Genomic DNA, 23,922 nt, shown 5'->3' with positions numbered 1-23,922 from the left:
AGTAGTGGATGAAGGATCCATGAAGACTCACTCGTAATCTGCAGTAGTGAACACACACTTGATATACCTACCTTTTCGTGTCTGTAACACTGTGTGAGTCCATTAAAGGGAAGCTTCCTGTGATTTTACCGTTTTCAAACTAAACTTCAGGGTGTCTTGAAGTCTTGAATTTCCCCATTTCATTTTCCAACTTTTGGCCAAGGGGTGGCTGTTTACAGGGGGGTCTTAAACGTAGTGCTCATGGGGAAGAAAAGGAGCGTGACTTGTGTCTTGTGGTCAGTCAGGTAAGTATAATGTATGTCTGGAGATGGAAGCTGTTGGGAATGGTCATGTGAGTGGATATGTAATAAAATGGACAAGAGATCTTTGCTGTGTCTGTGCTCAGGGGAATTGACCAATGTTTCCCTGGGGGTGAGGGAGAAGTACTGATTTATGTTGTGGATGCAAACCAGTAGTGAGACTTTGTAGAAACTTTTTTGCTTGGGCGGGTGTGGAGGGAAGTGGAGGTGTACTTGTTTTTATTCCAAAAGCCCATTTTTTCCTTTAATACCTCATTATATTTATTTTAGGTTTCAAAATAGGTTAACTTGTCAGAAGTTGCCCAGTTAAAGCTGCATTGTTTCTGTGGCACTTTTCTCATCAGTTATTTTGGTCCTTTTTCTAGAGCCTAAAACAGAAATTTCAATTATTTAAAAAAAAAAAAACCATATACAAGCAAAATAAGTATATGGTCTTTGAACCTATAATTGCTATTCATACAGAAAAATGAGTAGTAATTACATTTGGGTGCACTCTTTTTGGGAAGCTTGAGTTTTTGTCATATATTCCTTCTGTAATAAACAAGCAACTCTCAGTTTTACATAATTGGTGACTTACTATTTCAGAAATAATCTATACTCACAGATAACCCTAAAAATCCCATATTAGCCAAAGATTGCAGTGTCCCTTTCTAGAAAATCTTTATGCTAGTTATCAAATAGCAAAGTGAATTGATTCACTTTTGTTCTCCTTTTTATTCCCTTGCTTACCAAATGGTGGAGGTGCTAAAGAACGAAAGGTAGGCAACAAAAAGGAGAACAGAAAAGACTTGGATAACTCTTACACTGAGTAATCAGTGTATGGATTATTCAAAACGGTATAGACTAAACTATTCTGAATATTCATGGTTTTGACTTTAGGATTCCTAATATTCAAATGCTCAAGGAGAACTTGATTTTCTTTGTTCTCCTAAAATCTTATAAAATATTCAGATACATGTTATTTATAGAAGCTAAAGAAAAATCAATATGAAATGTATTCACTATCTAAAACTGTATCATCAAAAAAGCCCTTTTTCTGCCACAAGAATAATACATGCTTCTTAAACAGTGAAATATATATCTTATATTACCTATCCTAAAAAAGAATATTTTAATGTCTGAGTTATTTATTTATTTAGGCAAGAGACAGAGACACACACAGGAAGGCAGAGAGATGAGAAACATCAACGCTTAGTTGCAGTACTTTAGTTGTTCACTGATTGCTTCTTATATGTGCCTTGACCAGGGGCTCCAACCGAGCCAGTAACCCCTTGCTCAAGCTGGCAACCTCAGGGTTTCAAACCTGGGTCCTCAGCATCCCAGGTCAAGGTTCTGTCCACTGTGCCACCACCGGTCAAGCCTATGTACTTGCATTTTTAAAATCAGTTTTTTCAGTGTCTTCCACTAATGATATTAGTAAAAGAATTATCCAATATGTAATAAAAATTGTAATGTTTCAAAAAACTTTATTTCTAAATAAAAGTGAGATCAACCATACAGAGTGACAGCTCAGGAACACTTGGGACTATTTATCTTGCTTTATAAGCTTTGATAATTTATGAATGGCTTCCTAGGAAAAAAAATTCAACTAATACAATGATCTGTAAGCTTTCTTGATTTTAAGGATTGTATTGCTTTAAATGTTTCTAATGAGTTGTATCTTTCAGCTGTGCTTTTTTTGTCTCTAAATCTGGGCTACTACATGTTAGAGATTATATGTATAAAGTACCCAACACTGTGCTAAACACACTCAAAGTGGAAACTGTTAAAATTTGAGATGTCTTAAAACTTACCCGAAAGCCACTTTGAGATACAAAAGTAATACAGAGATGGTGGTATGGTAAGAATGAGCTCCTTAGAAACCTGACACATTTTCTTGCCATATTACTCCGAGAGCTTTTCTGCTTTGTTACTGTACAGCTTAACGGTTTTTAATGTGTTTAAGTTGAGATTCTGAGTCTTATCAATTTAAGTTTAACTGTGACATTTTAATTTTTTTAAATTTAATTAGTCTGTGTAGTAATTATGTTCAGATTAAACAACACAGCTTTTATTTCAGAATTAAAATCTGTTTCTTTTCAGTTATATTTTATAATAATTTTCAATAGGTTGAAAGACTTGAAGCCAAAGTAGTTGAACCATTGAAAGCTTATGGAACCATTGTAAAAATGAAACGAGTAAGTAGTTCATTATTTTTCTATTATTAGGTATTCTGGCAAAGAGTATAAGATTTCCAATAATTGTTCTTTTAATAAAAAGTTCAACGTATTGTTTAGTCATTTTTTCACACACTCTGAAGAGTCATCATTTCTTGAACTTTGAGAATTATGAAATATTTTTAGTGAGCTCACTAAGTATATTACTGTAGCAACATAAAGTATTATTTTGTTTATTATGGACACTTTATATAGTCATGAATATATGAACAGAACTTATTTTACTAAATATGTTTATACTTTTTATTTTAAAGCAGGTAATAACATTAGACTAAAAATGAGTGTGACAAAGTTCTATTTTTTTATTGAGCTATAATTGACATTAGTTTCAAGTATACAACAATGATTTGATAATTACATATATTGTGAAATAATCACAATAGGTCTAGTTAATATCTGTCACCATACGTAATTACAAAAATTATTTTTGTGAAGAGGGCTTTAAGATCTACTCTCTTAGCAACTTTCAGATATACAGTACAGTACCGTTAACTAGTCAACATGCTGTATATTACATCTTCAGAGTTCTATTTTTTTAAATCAACTTGTGGTGTAATATACATGTCATAAAATTCTTCCATTTTAAGTCTTCATTGAGTTTTGACAAATGTGTTTATACATGTTATTACCGCCACAATCAAAATTACATATATTTATTTGTATTTACATGGTTACAGTTTTGTATTGAAATTATGTGTGATTATTTTGAGAGGATATTAAAGAAACATATATGTGTACACTATCACACAAAGATACTAATTATGCAGTAGTAATTCCAGTGGTAATGATGTCTGGATCAAACAAAACCATTCTCCCAGTCTTAATTTTTTTTATTATTATTTATTGGTCTGAGAGAGAGAAACATCAGTTTGTTGTCCACTTAATTTATGCATTCATTGGTTGATTCTTGTATGTGCCCTGACCCAGGATTGAACCCTCAATCTTGGTGGTATCGAGATGACACTAACCAACTGAGCCCCCCAGCCAGGGCCTCCATACTCCCATTCTCAAAACAGAGTGTGTGTATTTTATTTCTAAAATTATAGATTATTATTAACAAAAAAACAAACAAAAAAAACCCTTTTTGCAGGACGACCTCAAAGCAACATTAACAGCAAGGAATCGAGAAGCTAAACAGTTAACTCAGTTAGAAAGAACACGTCAGCGAAACCCATCTGACCGACATGTTATTGTATCCTTTGAATTTTGATCTTTAAAATTTTTTTGTAAGGTATGCAGTACAAAAGTAAATACATATGGAAATTATGCATTCTACTTTTAAATGTGTGTGCAGAGAATTGTAATATTAAGGTTGGAAAGAAACATGCATTTATGAATTCTCACTATAGAAATTAGATCATTCTAAAGAAAATACACCACCTGTTAGTCCCCTTTTATTGTTTTTCACACTAGATATTTTAAAAATTACTCATAACTGTAGATGTTTTTATAAAGAGTAAGTTCAAAAGTCTGAGATTTTTTCACATGATAATGACTAAGTATTTAGTATAAAATTAAAGATCTATCATTGTAATTTAGCAGTGCCATTTGCCCTGCTTTTAAGAAAAGGAAAAACTTGTTTTCACCAGTATAATTCCCTTTATCTTAAAAAACAAAACAAAACAAAAAAGAAAACCACAATTATGACTTCCACCCACAATCCTGAGAAGATTCAAGAGTATAATTGATGTCCACAGCTGAACACAAAGTGATCTAGATGGGAGTGTCTACTTAACAAAGTTCTTTCTGTTAAGAAAGACTTTCTTAAACTCTGCCTTGGTCCTGACTAAACAAAAGAATAGAAAATAATGCCTAGCTAATTCTAACTGCCAGCAATTGGGATAGGTGCAATTGTGTAGAAAGTACTAACTTATCCCACTGCCTCTTTTCCCCATTCCTTATGTCTCCTTCCTACTTCCTTAAGGTTTTTACTGCCTGTCTCAGCCAGAAACCACATGAGGAGTGGCTCCTTGGAGCCATTTGGGGTTCCAGAACACCTCCATGCCTGAGGGGAATGAATCCCTTGAGCAGTGATTTGGGGCTCCACCCATTGCCTGGTCCTTCTTTGTACCAAAGATACATATGCCCAACCTTGTAATACACAAAAATGGGCAGCCACAGGGCTGGGACTACCCATTGGCAGCTGGGACAGAAACATGTAGATAGTACTTGAGGCTTAAGATCTAAAAACTAGAGATTATAAAGTCTAGGTTTTAAGTAAGTCAGACAAACCAGAGAATGCTGGAAAATTTATGACTGACAGGGACTGAGGCAGAGGCCAGAGAGTGTCACTAGTTTTTTTGTTTTAATTTTTAATTAAGCCAGAGATCTTGTTGTTTTGTATATAGAAGAGTACATAAAGTCAGAAAAAATGTCACACCTGGAATTTTGAATGGTTGGCAAGGTTGAATGAGGGGTATTAGTATCGACACTCAGTATGAAAATAAATCTGTTCCTAAAACAAAGACATTACTGACTTAGATGCTGTTCTTTCAATACTACTGTGGAGGAGGTAGTCTTGTACTGTAAATGAAGCAGGTCTGCAGATTCACAAGGGGAGAAAAATTCAACAACTGAATAGCTTATTGCTATAGGTGAATTGCTGTGCTCACAGGAAAGATTTGTGAATCCAGTGGATTTTGACAACCTAAGACAAGAAAATAAAGGACAATCTACATATAAATGTATTTGATATAAATGCAAATATTAATATTTTCAATCATAGCATCATAGAATATTAACCAGGATAGGTCCTTAAAATTCATCAGGCTATTATTCAAAAGAAGCACATTAAAGTTCAATATGTAAAATAAAATGGAGTACTGGTACAAGAGGGTAAGGTAAAGAATCCAGGGGCTGTGCCTGCTTACCTTACCTCCCAAGACCCCCCACGGCTTGTGAACAGGCTTCCTGTAACACAATTTGAAAATCACCAAGCTGGCTCACCCTTTTATAAGCTGTTTTACACTCGTGACTACTTTTATTACATATACCGATATTCATAAAGTCATAAAGTACTTTAATCAAAACCATTTCCTACTCAAATTAGTCCATTATAGTTTGAGGAATTTTCAACAAAAGGAATAAACAGACATCTATGTCCTCTTTGTTAAAAATAGCTGCATAATTTGGGGAAGATGCTGTGCTGGAATAAAAAGATTTGAGACGTAAAGAAATGAAGAGTACTTGCTGCAGGGTGGTAGACTTAAGATACCGACGTTACGGCTTCTGCTTCCCCATTATTCCTCGTTTAGCCAAATCTACCTACCCTTCCAAAATTTAAAATGAAACCATAAATGGGGAGGGGAAAGACAGAAGTCAAAAGGAAATATTCACAAGAACTGTCTGAGTCACGTGTAATAAATGGTATTAAGAAATTAATCTGCTTGAAACTCATTAATAAAAGGTTAACATGCATCAAAGAACTAAAAACTTTTTCATACTAATGAATATTTAAAGGAGCTCTATTTTACTTTTGAATTTCCTTTGATGAAGTTATATTTTTTAAAATCCCAAGGCAGTAATTACAGAATTGTGTTTTACTACTAGTTATGATTAAAGTTAAAAGTTTGTATGGTTTTAAAAAACTTTACACCCTACATGGCAAACATACACACTGACACAAAAGGATAAATGAATATATTTTTAAATGCTTACTATCTTGAAACTGAATTAACCTAAGTGTAAGAGTAAATAACTAATATATAGTTATAATTAATGTATCATCTAATTGTAAGAGTATATAATTTTTTAAGAGTATATGATTTTAATTTATTGAAAAAAATTGTTCTCTTTGAAATGTATTTTTTCCTTTATAAAAAATTTCAGTCACAGGTGGGTAATAAAGTGGTGTGTCGAGATGGATCCTTAGAGTAAACCATTTTACTTATTTCAATTTTATACATTTTCTTGAAAAAGAAAGCAAGGGCTAAATGTCAGAATATTGTGTCAAAAATGTTGCTGACATGCAAATTTCTCCCATGAGTTACTGTTAAATGATGATATATGTGATACTTTTGAGCAAATACAATAGGCAGTCCCCAGGTTACAAATAAAATAATTTCTATAGGTTTGTTCCTAAGTTGAATTTGTCTGTAAGTTGGAACAGGTACATTTACCTGTTAAATACAACTTGGACAGATGTTTGTCTTAATGTAGTAATTATTTTTACCTCTCTGTGTATATAAATACTTATAACCTACAGAACCTATCTCATTTGTAACCTGGAGACTGCCTAATATTACCATAGGAGATAAAACTTTACTATTAAGAATTGAACCAGAAAATTGGCCAGTCTTTTACAACCTATGTCTTACTGTTTAACAAAAAAAAAATCTTAAATATTTTTGGGTAACTTGTCCTAAAAGAAGAGTTGCTTTTTTTTATTTTTAAGGGAAATACATGATTAGATTGGAAATGTTCTGCATTTTACAGTACTGTAGCCACTATCTATAAATAGCTATTGAACTCTTGAAATGTAACTAAGAGTGACTGAGACCAGATTTAAATTTTTCATTTAATTTTAATTTAAGTATAAGTAGCTGCATATGGCAAGTGCTACCATTGACTATAAAGCACACAGATCTAGATAGTATGAGTACTTATTAGAGTATATGAAGTAAAGCATTAGACTTGTCATCTAATTTTTTAGTTATTGGTATATATACATTTCTTATAATAAGCATTAACTAAATAGTAACAATGTAATATTGTTAGCTTTTAAGAATATACAGATAGCTCTGGCTGGTTGTCTTAGTGGTAGAACATCCACCCACTGGCATGTAGATGTCCCAGGTTCGATTTCCAATCAGGGCACATAGGAGAAGCTACCATCTGCTTCTCCACCCCTCCCCCTTTGTGTGTGTGTGTGTGTGTGTGTGTGTGTGTGTGTGTTTCTCTCTCTCTCTCTCTCTCTCTCTCTTTTTCTCTGTTCCCCTCCCTGCAGCCATGGTTCAATTGGTTCCAGCAAGTTGGCCCCAGGCATTGAGGATGGCTCTGTGGCCTCCACCTCAGGACCTAAAAATAGCTTGGCTGCCGAGCAACAAAGCAACAGCCCCAGATGGCCAGAACATCTCCCCATAGGGAGTTTGGCAGGTGGATCCCTGTCTGGGCGCATGTGGGAGTATGTCTCTCTGCTTCTCCTCCTCTCTTAAAAAAAAAAAAGAAGAAGAAGAATATACAAATAGAAACAATGCTAAAATAAGTATTTGTAGTGATATTCTGCTCTACCTGATTAGAATATTACAGAATTAGAAACATTTAATGCATTTGGAGAACTAGAAATTTGAAAATAATTAAATCACAGGCCCTTTGTTTTTGGGGGAGAGAAATGATGAGAAAATGAATAGTATGATGTACAGTGCTATACAACACAGTGATATAGGTGAAAGTGATAAAGTAGAAAAATACAGAAAATTGTTTAAATCATCCAAGGGTGATATAGGGAAAAAATTATTTTGTAGAAAGAAAGGGAGAAGTTTTTTCTTTTTTTGAGATCATGAGTCATGACACTTAATAGATTTTCTTTATTCTGCATGTGATTATTATATAGTTCATTTTATGTGGCAAGGAAATTATCCAACATTTATACTGTTATGCCAAAAAGCCAATTCTGCAATGGTAGCATTTACAAATAGACTCAAATTTCTGATTTAATTTCTTTCATATCTTTTGTTGACCAATACTTTTGTAGGCAGAAACTGAATTACAGAGAGCTACTATGGATGCCACCCGAACAACTCGTCATCTGGAAGAAACTATTGACAATTTTGAAAAGCAGAAAATAAAGGATATAAAGGTAATAAAGTAACTGTTAAGGTTCAAAACATGCTTTTAAATCTTTATATATTATTTAAGTTTATGAAAAATTTAAATTATTCTGATTTTTTGTTTTTCAATTACAGTTGACAATGTTTTTTATGTTAGTTTCAGATATACAGCATAGTGGTATAACTTACAAAGTGATCCCCCCAGTCAATTTTGCATCCGTCTGATACTTATTGACTACATTCCCTAAGCTGTACTTTAAATCTCCATGATTATTTTGTAAGTACCAGTTTGTACTTCTTAAAACCTTCACCTTTTTCACCCACTCCTCCCCTTGCAGTATTGCAAATTGGTGCAGCCACAATGGAAAACATTACAGTGTTCTCAAAAAAATAAAAATATAACTACCTTATGACCCAGCAGTTCTATTACCGGGTACTTATCTTAATAAATCTAAAACATGAATTCAAAAATATATATGAACCCCTATTTTCATTGCAGCATTGTTTACGGTAGCTAAGAAATGTAAGCAACCTTAATGCCCATCCATAGGTGATTGTATAAAAAAGAATGTGGTACATACATACAGTGGAATAATACTCAGCCATAAAAAAGGAATGAAGGCTACTCATTTACAAACACATGGATAGATCTAGAGGGTATTATACAGAGTGAAATAAGTCAGACAGAAAAAGAGAAATACCATATGATCTCACTTAAATCTGGAATGTAAAGAAAAAAATAACCAAAACAGAAACAGACTCATAGATACAAAGACTAAATTACTCTGATATTTTTAGCCCATAGTCTGAGTGAAAAAATACTATAAAAACACATTAAGTGTTATTTTCTTACAGAAAAGAAAATGGTATAAAGCCCTGGCCAGTTGGCTCAGAGGTTGAACGTTGGCCTGGCATGTGGAAGTCGTGGGTTTGATTTCCGGTCAGGGCACACTGGAGACGCACCCATCTGCTTCTCCACCCTTCCCACTGTCCTTTCTCTCTATCTCTCTCTTCCCCTCCCACAGCCAAGGCTCCATTGGAGCAAAGTTGGCCCAGGCACTGAGGATGGCTCTGTGTCCTCCACCTCAGGTACTAGAATGGCTCCCATTGCAATGGGAGCAACGACCCAGATGGGCAGAGAATCACTCACAAGTGGGCTTGCTAGCTGAATCCTGTTTGGGCAAATGCGGGAGTCTGTCTCTCTGCCTCCCTGCTTTTCACTTTAGAAAAATAAAAATAAAATTGAAAAATTTTAAAAATGGTGTAAAGGTGCTACATCCAACCAGAGGCCAGATATTCAACTTTTTATCACAAATACTGTTTAGTCAAAAGGAACTAACAACCTGACTGGTGGTGGCACAGTGGATAAAGCATTGACCCAGGACACTGAGGGCCCTAGTTCAAAACCCCAAGGTTACTGGTTAGAGCGTGGGCTTGTTGGCTTGAGAGCTGGGCATGCCAGTTTGAGCGTGAGGCGTTGGCATGAGCATGGGATCATCAATATGATTCCAAGGTTGCCGGCTTGAGCCCAAGGCCACAGGCTTGAGCATAAGGCTGCTGGTTTGAGCAAGGGGTCCCTGGCTCAGTTGAGTTCTCCAGTCCAGGCACACTAGAGAAGCAATCATTAAATAACTAAACTAAAGCAAGTATGAGTTGATGCTTCTCATCTCTCTTAAAAAACAAATGGAACTAACATTTATTATGTTTATATGTATCAGGTGCTGTTCCAGTACTTTATATAAATTATTTTTTATCTTTACAGCTACCCCTTGAAAATGAGATGGCATTATCTATATTATACAAAAAAATTAAGCAGAGCTGTAAAGTAACTTATCCAAAGTATCACAGCCAAAATTTGAACTATGTTTATAAAAATCTGTGCTTCCCATTATAATGCAAATATACTATTATTAATTTTTTAACATAATGCTAATAACTACATATTATCAAGTAAATTAATAGGGCAAAAGTAGCTAACCATGTAAACTTGGGTCCACCATGATAAGGTGTTACAAGAACTGCTTTACTTTATAGCCCATCAGTAGATAGAAAGCCTTTAGGATCATGGACACCAGGTCTTTTTCTAGGCATCAATGGGAAGATTTCAAGGATTGCTTATGACGACATTATGTCCTTTAAGACAAGTCATCTGAGGATGCCTTTTGGCTTACTGCAGATTTTCCTGTAATAAGCTTTTTAAAACAGTATTTTTGTCATTTTTCAACTGTTAGCAAAGAAAACATTGTTTTCAAAAGTTATGTTCTTATTAACAGGCCACTTAATTAGATCATTCCTCTCTACAATCCATGAAACAAAATCCATTTATTTGCACCTTTAATTTCTTTTAAGGCTCCCTGCCAGTTTCAAAGGACTTTAGAACTTGTTTTTCAAATAACTAGGCTCAAAGGTCTCCCATTTGGTCCTGAAAACCAAAAAAAAAAAAAATGATTTAAACCTGTCAGTTCAGTCTGCATTCTTCTGTGTAACAGTGGCTTGCTACACATGAGAAGAATCTCAGGAAGATGCCGAGACAAACATCTTTACTGAGGTGGGAGTGAATGAGCAGGATATATATTCTAGTTTAACCTGAAAAATGTGGAGACTTGTGAAATATGCGTGATTCCACTGCCACTCAAGGTCTTCTTGAGTGATGGGACTCAAGAAGAGTGATTCTTCACTCTCACCAGTGTTCCTCAGGTCTACAGAATTTTCTTTTACACATGGTAATCCTGTCTCTCCTCACTTCACTGTTCCACCTGCATGCTGACTGTTTCTACGGGTGCTGAGCACCACCAGTTACAAAACTAAGGCAGAGTGAGTGTGGAATTCCCAACTACAATTCCTAATACCTGGGATTTCCTGAAGCCACAGGACACGGATTGAGGGCCTGCACAGTGAAAGGTATACAAAGAAAGTGGCTTCCAGGTTCCTCTCTGCCTTTGCGTCATTCCCCTGAAAGATAGGTCTCCTGATGGTTACAAAAAAGGGAAGATAGGAAGACACCCACTTTTAAAAAATTGATATGACTCATTACTATACACTCACCCATTTAAAAAGTGGTTTTTCATATGTTCAAATACGCGCAACCACCACCACCACTCAGTTTTAGACCATTTTCACACTTTTATCATCTTCCGAGTAAAACCTAGTAAACTTTTGCTTTTACCTCCCTGCTCCCCCTACACCCATACCCCAGCCCTAAGCAACCACCTCTACTCTCCTGTGAATTTGCCTATTCTGGACATTTCATGAGTGGAATCCTAAAACACATGATTTTTGGAACTGGTTTCCTTCATTTAGCATAATGCTTTCCAAGCTCATCCATGTTACAGCGTATGTTGGTACTTTATTCCTTTTTACAACTGAGTAATATTCCACTGTATGAATATTGCTACATTTTACTTACTCATTTTTTAGGTGATGGACATTTGGGTTGTTTCTACCTCTTGGCTATTATGGTTAATGATATTTATGTACAGGTTTTTGCATGGACATATATTTTTATTTCTCTTAGGTATATACCTAGTTGAATTGCTGGATCAGATGGTAAACTCTTTCATCATTTGAGAAACTGCCAGACCATTTTCCAAAGTAACTGAACCACAAATATAAGGATAGCAGTTTCTCTAGATTTGCTGTTCATTAGGCTCTCATTATAGTCATCCTAGTGGATGTGAGTGAAGTACTATTTCACTGTGATTTGCATTTCCCTGCTGATACTTAGTGGCTTTTTATCTACCTTGAAGAAATGTCTACGTAAATTCCTCACCCATATTTTAGTTGGGTTGTCTTTATATTATTGGGTGAGAGAACTTTGTATATATATATTTTAAGATTTTATTCATTTTAGAGAGGAGAGAGAGAGAAGGGGAGAGAAAGAACAAACAAGGTAGAAAGAAGGGGGGAAGTGGCAGGAAGCTTCAACTCCCTTATGTACCTTGAATGGGCCAACTGGGGTTCCAAACCAGTGACTTCAACGTTCCAGGTTGATGCCTTATCCACTGCGCCACCACAGGTCAGGCATACTTTGTATATTCCCTTATCAGATATACAGTGCATTATTTTCTCCCATTTTGTGGATTCCTTTCACTATCCTTTTTTTCTTTTAAGTGAGAGGAGGGGAGATAGTGAGACAGACTCCCACATACACCCAGACTGGGATCCACCCAGCAACCCCATCTAGGGCTGATGCTTAATCAACTGAGCTATTTTTAGTACCTGAGGCTGATGTGCTCAGACCAACCAAGCTATCCTCAGCACCTGGGCCAATGCTCGAACCAGTTGAGCCACTGGCTGCGGAAGGGGAAGAGGGAGAAAAGGAGGAGTAGGGGGAAGAGGGAGTTCTCTTGTGTGCCCTGACCAGGAATTGAACCTGAGACATCCACACACTGGGCCAACATTCTATCCACTGAACCGATCAGCCAGGACTTCCTTTCACTTCATAATGGTGTTCACTGATGTGTAAAACTTTTAATGAGTTTTATTTACACATCATTGCAGAATTTATATATTAATACTTTAACTTAATATTGAGGGAATATCTCTAAACAGATCAAAACGGAAATCTCCCAAGTCAGCTCAGAAAACTTCTCGTAGATTGACAAAATCAATGTATTTTTTCTTTTGTTGCTCATACTTTTAGTGTTGTATCTAAGAATCCATTGCCTGATCCAAGATCATGAAGATTTGTTTTTTCTTACCAGTTTTTATAGTTTATTTCATGTTTTTGATCTGAGTTAATTTTTATATTGCATTAGCTAAAGGTTAAAACTTCATTTTCTTGCATGTGACTATACAGTTGTCGCAGTACCATTTGTTGAAGAGGCTGTTATTTTTCTGGTGAATAGTTTTGGTACCCTTGTTGATTTTTATATAGTTTAAATCGTTTCACATGATTTTGTTACTGGGTTCTTCTTCTCTTTCATTGATTTATGTCTGTCCTTATGCCAATACCACAATAATTTGGTTAATTAGCATTGCTTTAAAGTTTTAAAATCAGGATGTGTGTTCTTCCTCTTTGCTCTACTTTGGATCTGTTGCAATTCAGTATGAATTTTAGAATCAGCTTGTCAGTTTCTATAAGAAGTCAGCTGGGATCTGATAGGGATTACATCAAATCTGAAAATCAATTTAGGAAGTACTGCCATTTTAAGATTAACTCTTCCAATCAATGAACACGGGATGTTTTCCATTTATTTCAGTCTTACTTAATTTAACAATATTTATAGTTTTCACAGCTTTGTGCTCAAACTTTTTCCTAAGTATTTTATAATTCTTGATATTATAAATGAAATTTTCTTAATTTTACCTTTGAACTGTCATAAATGCACAGAAATACAATTTATTTTTGTACACTGATCCTAATCCTGCAACCGTGCAGAATTCATTAGCTCTGATATATTTTTAGTAGATTCCTTAGGTTTTTCTACATACTGATCATGTCATCTGCAACTGTACACTTTTAATGCTATGAGTCTAGCAAACTCCCAGAAATGAGTTCCAGAAATAATACCCTTGTCTATTAGGGTTTTAAATCTCTAATCAATGTCTTTCGCTGCTCATAACTGTTACCATGTTTGAGGTGGGGTTTAATCAAGTCCATCTGCATTTTGGTGGCAGCATTAATCAACAAGACACCACTATTTTATTTTTTATTTTTTTCAGTGAGAGAGGGACAGGCAGGGACAGAGAGCACAGACAGAAGGGAGAGATGAGAAGCATCAACTCATAGTTGTGGCACTTTTAATTCATCAATTGCCTTCTCATATGTACCTTGACCAGGGGGCTCCAGCCTAGCCAGCAACACCTTGCACAAGCCAGTGACCTTGGGGTCATGTCTGTGATCCATGCTCAAGCCTACAACCCACTCAAGCTGGTGAGCCCATGCTCAATCCAGCAACCTTATCCCAAACCATGGCTCTAACCACTGTGCTACTGCCTGATCAGACAGTAGCACAGTTGTTGTTTTTTCCTTTTTCAAGTGAGAGTAGGAGAGATAAGACAGACTCTGCATGTGCCCCAACCGGGAACCACCTAGCAATCCCCATCTGGGGCATGCTCGCAACCGAGCTATTTTTAGCACCTGAGGTGGAGGCTCCATCCACAGAGCCATCCTCAGCACCTGGACTCATGCACTTGAACTGATCAAGCCATGGCTGAGGGATGAGAAGGGGGAAGAATCAGATAGTTGCTTCTCCTGGGTGCTCTGACCAGGAATCAAACCCGGGACATCCACATGCCAGGCCAACACTCTACCACTGAACCAACCAACCAAGGAACACAATTTTTAAACAAAGACTTTTCATGGGAACCTTGCAAAGTATTTGTCTTTATAAGAAAAGCTGGTATGAAACTTAATATAAATAATGTGGAAGAAAAATCACAGTCCCATTTGTTTCCCATGTAATAGGAAAAGTCATCAGCTATATGGTATCAAGCGAATCTCAAAGTTATAGAATGGATCTTGACCAGCGGTCATTCCTAAACAAATAGGGACAGGAATTCAGAATGTGGTAAAGTAGTAAATATGAGCAAAACAAAATCTTCTAAATAGCTTTATTTTTCCTTATAAAATCACCATAAACTTTTTAATAAAGTTGAAGAAAATGTACTAATCCCACTAATCAGAAATAATCAGTTAGCAATATCATTTCAGGCTTTTTATTGCTATGCACATATACAGGATATATGGTAATATCATTACATTTCTTAGGCATTGACTATGTCCCATTCTGAACATTTTATGTAAGCCTCATTTACTCCTTATAACATCCTTGAGAAAGCTAGTATTATTCCTCCAGTTATATTTAAAAAGGACTACACTATATTATAGCATCTTTTTTAAAATTTAATACATCATGGACATATTTGTGCTAAGACACAGATCCATATAATCTATTATTTTTAAACTTGTCCACAAAGCTTGACTGGTTTACATGCCTACAAAACCTTGCATGAGCACCCCAGTGTAACAGGAGCATTTTAACAGCCCACCAGATAGGTTAAAAAAAATCAGTCTTAATTGGCAGTTACTACTGTTGAAGTACTTTTAGATATATTTAATGACACATTTTTTCCTTAGTAAATTACTCACACTTGTCCTTAACCTAATTTTTATTAAATGTTATTAATTTGTAGCAATTCTTTATATCTTGAAAACTAAACCTTTAAAGAGAAGATACACAGATGTATTTCCCCATTTTGTTGCTTATTGTGTATTTTTGCCACTTTAGAACTTTTATTTTTGTTGCCACCTCTATTGGTCTTTTTGGTTTCTATCTTGGTGTCATGGTTTAGAAAAATTGTTTTCATCCTCAAGATTACATAAATATTTGCTTATAGTTTCTTCTGGTATTTGTATGATTTTTTTTTATTATTTTAAATATTTAATCTTGCTGTTGTGTTTTGCATATGATATGAAGTAGATATATGGATGTCTTTATTATGGATAGAAAGTTCTGACATCATTTATAGAACAGCCTCTAATCTGGAGAGCTGTCGTTTCTCCTTTATTTGCCAAAATGTGAACAAAACCATTTATAAGTTTTTTGTTCAATATCCTGCTTGCTAATTTAACTAGATGGAGGCTTTATTAAGATATTTTCTAATTTAGCTGGTTTACATGAGCAATAAAAATACCTAACTTGTATTGAATACTTACTCTAAATTCTAAGCCAATAGCCATTCTATACCTTTTATTGGATTAATTCCTTTAATCCTTAAGGCAAAATGTATGAGTTTGATCTATTGTTATCCCATTGTATAGATAAGGGAAAAAAGCAGATAAACTGTTTAATACTACTACATAGCTGGTATGTTTCAGTAATGATGTGAACCCAGGTGTAGTTTAATCTAAAGCCCATATTTTTATCTACTATGCAATCCTATTTATTTGATGGTTAAGAATTTCAGATTAGCTCCCTGCCCACCACCAATAAAAACTGTCTTCACTCACACAAAATAAAAATGAAAGGAACAAAGTAACTCATTAATTCTTCTGTCCCTGACCATACTGACCCATTCCAGATAAACAAATTACCTGAGATTAACTGAAAGTTAGCTGTTTATTTGAGAAAAATTATTTCTAAATATGATTGAGTCCTAGAAAATTTTAGTGACAAACTGAAATTTTTTTTAAAAAAAGCATGTTTTTCATTCTTATACCATGTACCATCTAACTTTATTGTTCCTTGAAATTATTCTTCTCCCTTCTGCAAGTTTTCAGTTATTTTATGAAATTCTAGCTAGAAATAAAAGTATAACTGGCATCCCCCTTCACTATCTCAGGGATATAATTTTCCTGTGACAATCTTACAGCTTCACGACTCTTGCATCAAAAATTCCAAATCTACAATACTAGCTTAGCAGTGCCAGTGATTCCCCATCAGTTTTTGACAAAATAAACAGTATAAAAAATTAACATGGCTTATAGAGGTTTATAATATAAATTTTGTCAAAAAAAATGTTCAAACCACAGGACTAAACCGAATCAGGAAACTTGAGAGTGATTCCCCCCCACCTTCCACATAGTAAATAATCATTTATAGATTAAAGTTACTTTTTAAAGTGCTTTATCACTAACTGAAACTAAACTTTAAGACTGGAAGATGCTAAAAGACTCAGTTCACCCCTTTTAAATACATTATCTTACCAGAGGATATGTATAAACAAAAATAATGTACAGTATTTCCCCATGTATAAGATGCACGTTTTTTCAAAAAAATTGGGGTCTAAAAACTGGGTGTGTCTTATACAGTGGTTGTAGAGGTTTTAACTTGCATTTCCTGCTTTTTCAAAGCACTTGTTTTTTCACTCATTGTTGAAGACAGAGTGATTCATCATCAGACACAGATGAGGACAAGATAATGGATGGGAGTTTTGACAGTGATGAGGAGTTAGTTGTATGAATTTTATGATGAATAAAACATGAGTTCAGTAAGTGTATGTAATACTTTTTTTTTTTCTTTCAAATTTCAAGTCCCAAAATTAAGGTGCATCTTATACATGGGAGCATCTTATACATAAAATAGGGTATTTTTCTTCAATGACAGATATTTACATATTTTTCAGGGCTTACTTATGAGCTAAGGGAAATGTAACTCCTATAAAATGAATTTTAAAATTTTTAGTTTGGAGATGAAATCACCTAATATTTCACAAAATTACCACAATGGAATAGATTTGAATTTTAAATCTAAACCCACAGATTTAGGTCTGATAACATTGGAAATATTTGGATTTAGCTAGGTATTAAATAGTGTGATAGTCTGTTAAAAGATTTAGAATGTCCATTTGTAAAAATATTTTAAAATAGGAATACCCAACTCACCTGAGTGATTTAAACCTCACTCCTTACTTAAGGCTATTTTATTTATTTCTCATGTGCTTTTATAGAGTACTTTCACTTCTTCCTTAATGTGAAAGAATTTTCTTTCACATAAGTATAGGCAGACCTTTGAAATATAATGGGTTGTTACAGATTACCACAATAAAGCAAATATCACAAGTCATAATTTTTTTGATTTCACAGTGCAAATACAAAAGTTATGTTTATACTAAATTATATTCTATTAAATGTACAATAGCATTGTATTTTAAGAAAAAACAACATACATACTTTAATTAAAAAATACTTTATTGCTAAAAAATGTTCATCATCACTTGAACCCTCAATGAGTCGTAACCTTTTTGGTGATGGAGGGTCTTACCTTCAAAAAAAGGCAGTATCTGCAGAGCACAGTAAAGTGAAGAGCAATAAAACAAGGTATGCCTGTAAACAGATCCACATTGACAGGTGGTCTCTAAATCCTCTACATAAGAGAAATTAAAGTGAGAGTATCTGACATTCTAAAATGTGTATTTGCCATCTCTCTCTGCACTCACCTTAAATAAGTCTAAAGGCTTATCTGTAACTTTATTTTAAGCCTAAATAATTAAAAATAAAAAATTTCTGTTTCAGCCTTGAATAAAAATAAAGTCAAATTATGTCTACAGTATTTTTATATAGTTCTTTATTTACTATATATAAATGTAGACAACCTTTAAATTTAAGATTCAGAAGGAAAGGTATAAGCCTATGCTAGTTTTTTGTTTATCTGTTTGTTTTGGCAGAGGTAGAGTCAGAGAGAGGGACAGACAGGAAGCGAGAGAGATAAGCATCAATTCTTTGAGGTTCCTTAGCTGTTCATTGATTGATTTCTCAGATGTGCCTTGACCCAGGGGCTATAGCAGACAGAGTGACCCCTTGCTCGAGCCAGCGACCTTGAGCTCAAGCTGGTGAGCCTTGCTCAAACCCAATGAGCCCGCACTCAAGCGGGCAACCTCAGGATCTCGAACCTGGGTCCTCCATGTCCCAGTCTGACGCTCTATCCACCGCACCACTACCTGGTCAGGCTATGCTAGTTTTTATTAACCTAAAATGAGCCTTCAGACCAAGAACCAAGTAAAGGTCCTTAATGATTTGGCTTTTCATTGACTCCTAGTTCTGCTGTTTTCCCTCTAGTAGTTTCCATGCTCCTAAAAGGACATCTGACTCCTCTCTGGCTAGCCAATTATCTTAGGAAGACTGACAAATTTAAGAGAGTAAGTCCCAGCCCTAGTCAAAGCCATTTCACCTCTACGGTATTCCTGGGTTATCTGGAGATTCTTGGTGTGAAATCAAAAATTGTATCCTGGCATAATGTAGTTTATCATCAGTTGCCAGTCCAGTATACCAGAGTGTTCCATGACCTATACGAAGTGATAGTAAGCATCACTGTTATAGTTATGTCTCATATCCCACGTTCAATCTTTGCAGCCAGACTGACATATGTGGTTGGCAGCTCAGAAGGGGTACTTTTCAACTACAGATTTTCCCATCGAGTAGTGACCCCTACTCAATGTTAGTATTCCCTTAAATATTTTTCTAGTTCTTAAGAATAAAATAGAGAAAAGGAAATCACAGGATAGTGAGGAATATCTGTATGACTATCTTCCAAAATTCAGGAACACTCCTTATCTGGATGGTTAACAAAGAACAGCAGGGATGAAGGGAAGTAGGTTTCTTACCTTCTAGCCTAACCCCTCTCTTCTATCTTTTACCCTTTAAGTACAAAACTTATTTTTTACACTGTCCTTATTCTGCCCATTTCTTTCTATATTAATGCTCTGATTTTTCATTTGATAAAGGACAAAATAATTAACAAAAGGGTAAGATCCTATATTACTAACTTTGTCTAGTTTGTATCCTTTCCCTACCTACTTCTGTTTAGACAGACACCCACATCTTCATTCTCTTTGTTCACGATCTTGTCATAAGATGTCATCATGCTCATAGAGATTAACTGCAGTTTATATGTAAAGGCAATGATTGTTTGCAGCAACAACAACATAGTAAATTGAGCAAGGGCTATAACTTTTTGAAAATCAGATTCAAGCCTCAATGTTCCAACTGAACAAAACTGGGCAAGTCATATATTTGTAAGCTAGAAAGCTTACAAATGTATGCAAATGCTATTATTAGTGGTAGAAGTATCATTATTACCAAGTAATTCCTTTGTGGTTAGAGAATATAAGTAACATACAGTCAGAAATATGATGGGATATAATTCCTGTCCAAAAAACATTCTATTGTTTAAACAGCCGTTCTAGGTGCCAAAATATCAGCCTAGAACTGAAATGCTTTATCTAATACTTATAGGCATGTGGTAACAATACATAATGGTATATATTCTAGTCACATCTATTTTATCACAAATATCCACTACAAGATATAAACAGGACTAAAAAACAACAGGTAAGTAAATAGTGAGACAAAATATTTTGTATAATTTGAAGGTTTTGCTGCAAAAGGTCTTGCAACTATTTTTTATCTTTACCTTGTAGAAAAACAGGTACCTCTGTACTTCATGAAATGGCAAGACTATATAATAAGGGATAACATTACTACTGTCACAATACAATTTCTGTGATTGTTTAAATTCACATCTTTGTGTTTTTTAGACTATATTTTCAGAATTTATCACTATTGAAATGTTATTTCACGGCAAAGCTTTAGAGGTCTACACTGCTGCCTACCAAAATATACAAAAGATCGATGAAGAAGAAGATTTAGAGGTAGGACAATGTCTATGTAAGCTCAGTTCTTCTATTAATATGGAAATATTTAAAAGAGAACATTAGTTTATTTCAGTGGTAGTCAACCTGGTCCCTACCACCCACTAGTGGGCGTTCCAGCTTTCATGGTGGGTGGTAGCGGAGCAACCCAAGTATAAATAAAAAGATAAAGATTTAACTATAGTAAGTTGTTTTATAAAGATTTATTCTGCCAAACTTAGTGAAAATCCGACATAAAGTACTTGGTAAGTAATTATTATTATATGCTTTAACTTGCTGTAACTCTGCTTTATAAATTTTATAAAGATACTTCCCTACTTTATAAATCACCATTACTGTGGAACCGGTGGGTGGTTAGAAAATTTTACTACTAACATATACAAAAGTGGGCAGTAGGTATAAAAAGGTTGACTACCCCTGGTTTATTTGGTTAAAAATAATCTGAAATTAAAATTCTAGAATGGTTACTAAATTAGAGTATTACAATGGTTAATTTGTTATTGTATACAGTTTCCAATAGCTGAACTTGTATGATTTTCCATTTATTTTTAACTTTTCAAATTAACCATGGTAAAGTTACAAGAGTTTATTAAGAGCTAGTAAAATATAAAGCCATTATATGAAATAATGTATCACTCTGGTGAAATAAGTCACTTAAGTGTGCTGAAAGTAACATTCATTGATTTGAGTGTAACATTTGAGTGTTTACACCATGCACAGTACCCAAAACTTGACCTGCATTTTCTCATTCACTCCTCAAACAATCCTGTGAGGTAAGTGCTTTTATTGTCATTTTACAGCTACAAGAACAGGTTTAGAGGCCTTAAATTACTTGCCCATGGCCACTTAGCTAGGAAATAACAAAATCAGGATTCTAACCAGTTTTCTGTGACTTAATCAGTAAGCTATGAAATAAATCCATGTTTATATATTTGTACTGATAGTTAAGTGCAAATAAATCTAATTTACCAGCTAACATTACAGCAATTAAATCTGGCTAAAATTAGCGTAGCTGAACGTCTATGCCCTACCCTCTTAATTCCAAGAGTGGGGGGTGGGGCACAAAAGTATGTTTGTTGAAATAGATACTATGTTCAAGTCATACTTTGTACATAGTATCTCTGCAGTAGAAGTGAAAAAAGCCATGTATTCTCAGAAGTTGGATGTTGGCCATTTTACAATTTTGAAGATTTCCCCCAATTTCTTATTTACTAACTTAACTTCCACAGGCTTTCCACTAACCCACTGGTTCCAGGAAACTTAACATAGTCAAACCAGATTATATGTAAAAAGGTACATGGTTTAGTATGCATAGTTTTCTGTTGCCAAAATCTATCTCATGGTTTTATCAGTTATGTATACATGGTCATATTTATATTTACTGTTTACCAATGGTTGGCTTCCTGAGTATCTATTCCTTCCAAATACTAAAGCTTAAGTTTCTTAATTTTCAATCCCTTTCATGATCTATTTTTTTAAAAATAGATTACTTTGTTCCAGCTACTGATGAATGTACTTTATTTTAATGCTCCCATCAAACTTTAAGAAAAGTACTTATTATTCTCCTTTATGTGTAAGAGAAAACTGAGACAAAGTGTAGTTAAGAAACTTCCCAGAGGTTCCCATAGCTAGTAACATCTCTGGGGTCCAAATCCCAGCCACTTTGTATGCTCTCTACACTCATCTGCCAGAAGCGTGGTTCTTCATGAGTGACACGAACCATTTCCTGCAGAAACAATACTATATTGAGTAGCAGGTCCAGAATTGATCCTGTACCTTTTCTACAAGACTGGAGACCCCCTTTACAGATATTTTCATTCTTTCTAATACCCTTGACATGTAATTTAACTGACATTAAAGTACCTTCTGGATCTTTGGACCCCAAGACTTCCCTCCTCATTCCAGAGGTCCTAGGTATCTTTTATGTTGCACCACTTCCTTTACACCTTCTCTTACCATTATACAACAAGGTAAGTAGCTTGTGGGGGAAAGAGATTCATAAAAAACTAAAGATATCAGGGGTCTGTGGCAGATATGTTTTTGAGTATCAACTTCCCCACTTTCTAGTTGGAAAAGACTGAGTAAGTTAACACTTCAGCATCTTCATGTCTAAAATAGAAAGATTTAACACTTACCTCATAAAATGTTCACCACCTGTTATATGCCAGGCACCATTCTAAGTGCTGAGGATTTAGCATTGTTAAGTTGGAAATGGTACAGCTTGTCAAAGCAGAAATTTAAAAAATCTACCATGGAGTTCAGACAACAAAACAGTTCTTTAAGTTTTATAATGCTATCAGTCTCATAAAAAATGTATACAATGTGCTGTAAGTGTAATGTGATGACGGATTCAAATAGGCTGAAGCATGAAGAGAATGATTTAATTAGAGGTTTGAGGGATGAGTAGAACAATGCCTGGCAATAACTTTCAGGCACAGAGTGCAGACAGATATACAAAGGTTCTGAGGCATAATGAGTTACAGGCATGAACTGTTAATAATACGCCATATAGAAAGTATGGAATTCCCGGCCAGGGCACACAGGAGAAGCGCCCATTTGCTTCTCCACCCCTCCGCCGCGCTTTCCTCTCTGTCTCTCTCTTCCCCTCCCGCAGCTGAGGCTCCATTGGAGCAAACATGGCCCGGGCGCTGGGGATGGCTCCTTGGCCTCTGCCCCAGGCGCTAGAGTGGCTCTGGTCTCAACATGGCGACGCCCAGGATGGGCAGAGCATCGCCCCCTGGTGGGCAGAGCGTCGCCCCACGGTGGGCGTGCCGGGTGGATCCCGGTTGGGCGCATGCGGGAGTCTGTCTGACTGTCTCTCCCTGTTTCCAGCTTCAGAAAAATACAAAAAAAAAAAAAAAAGTATGGAGAAGAGAGGACAATAGTTTGGGGAGAGTTGTAGGGCCAAAAGCAGCAAAATGATATGATGAGGCTGATACCAAGAAGAGGAATAGGTCCTTTAAATGCAAGCTTTCTTAGAAACGTAGATAAAATGCAGAGGATGACAGAAAAATAATTTAATATTCTCTTCTTAGCTAGTCCATGCTTTATGAGAACTATCAAGACATACTGGCAGCACCTAATGCTTTGCAGTTAGACATCTAACTATATCACAAACCATCTTACCTTATTTGTTCTTCATATAAAAAGTACTGTCAGGCCCATTTCTCTGTGCAATCACTTCAGAGCATACTCAGATCTTGAGACTCACTCCTAGAAGAGATCTTGGACCATATTGGAAAATGCATTATTGCCAATATATCTGTAAATCTGTTGTTTTGTAGTAAGAGATTAATCTTAATATTTTAACTAGTTTAAAATTTTATTCCAAAGGTGTTTATTGCCTTCTATTTCTACTTATAACTTTATTTTGCTAGGAGAGTTGAAAAAAAAAATGATTGTTATTCTAACAAAACTATATCCTTTCCAAATAATGGTTGATTAATCTCATCAGTTTTTATATCGCACCAGGATGCCGGTATTCCATGTCTGGCACCAAAATACAATTGGGTCCTCAGTAACCTGCTTAAACATCCTAACTAGCAT

General features: G+C 35.2%; 1 protein-coding gene across 2 annotated transcripts in view; it reads left to right on the top strand.

Annotated features, from left to right (window-relative positions):
• The window catches only part of CIBAR1 (CBY1 interacting BAR domain containing 1), a 34,297-nt gene that overhangs the window by 934 nt on the left and 9,441 nt on the right, over positions 1 to 23,922 (top strand). The window contains exons 3-7 of one of the 2 annotated variants that reach the window (XM_066266078.1): positions 2,408 to 2,476; positions 3,606 to 3,707; positions 6,344 to 6,349; positions 8,208 to 8,312; positions 20,263 to 20,376. In XM_066266078.1, coding sequence (XP_066122175.1) covers positions 2,408 to 2,476; positions 3,606 to 3,707; positions 6,344 to 6,349; positions 8,208 to 8,312; positions 20,263 to 20,376 — 396 coding nt within the window. The remainder of the gene's footprint in view (positions 1 to 2,407; positions 2,477 to 3,605; positions 3,708 to 6,343; positions 6,350 to 8,207; positions 8,313 to 20,262; positions 20,377 to 23,922) is intronic. The other variant, XM_066266077.1, reaches the window with a different exon arrangement.

The sequence above is a fragment of the Saccopteryx bilineata genome, chromosome 3 (assembly GCF_036850765.1).
Source record: "Saccopteryx bilineata isolate mSacBil1 chromosome 3, mSacBil1_pri_phased_curated, whole genome shotgun sequence".
In the NCBI taxonomy this organism is placed as follows: Eukaryota; Metazoa; Chordata; class Mammalia; order Chiroptera; family Emballonuridae; genus Saccopteryx; species Saccopteryx bilineata.
Note: the sequence above shows the minus strand (reverse complement) of the source record. Positions and strands in the feature narration are given on the sequence as shown.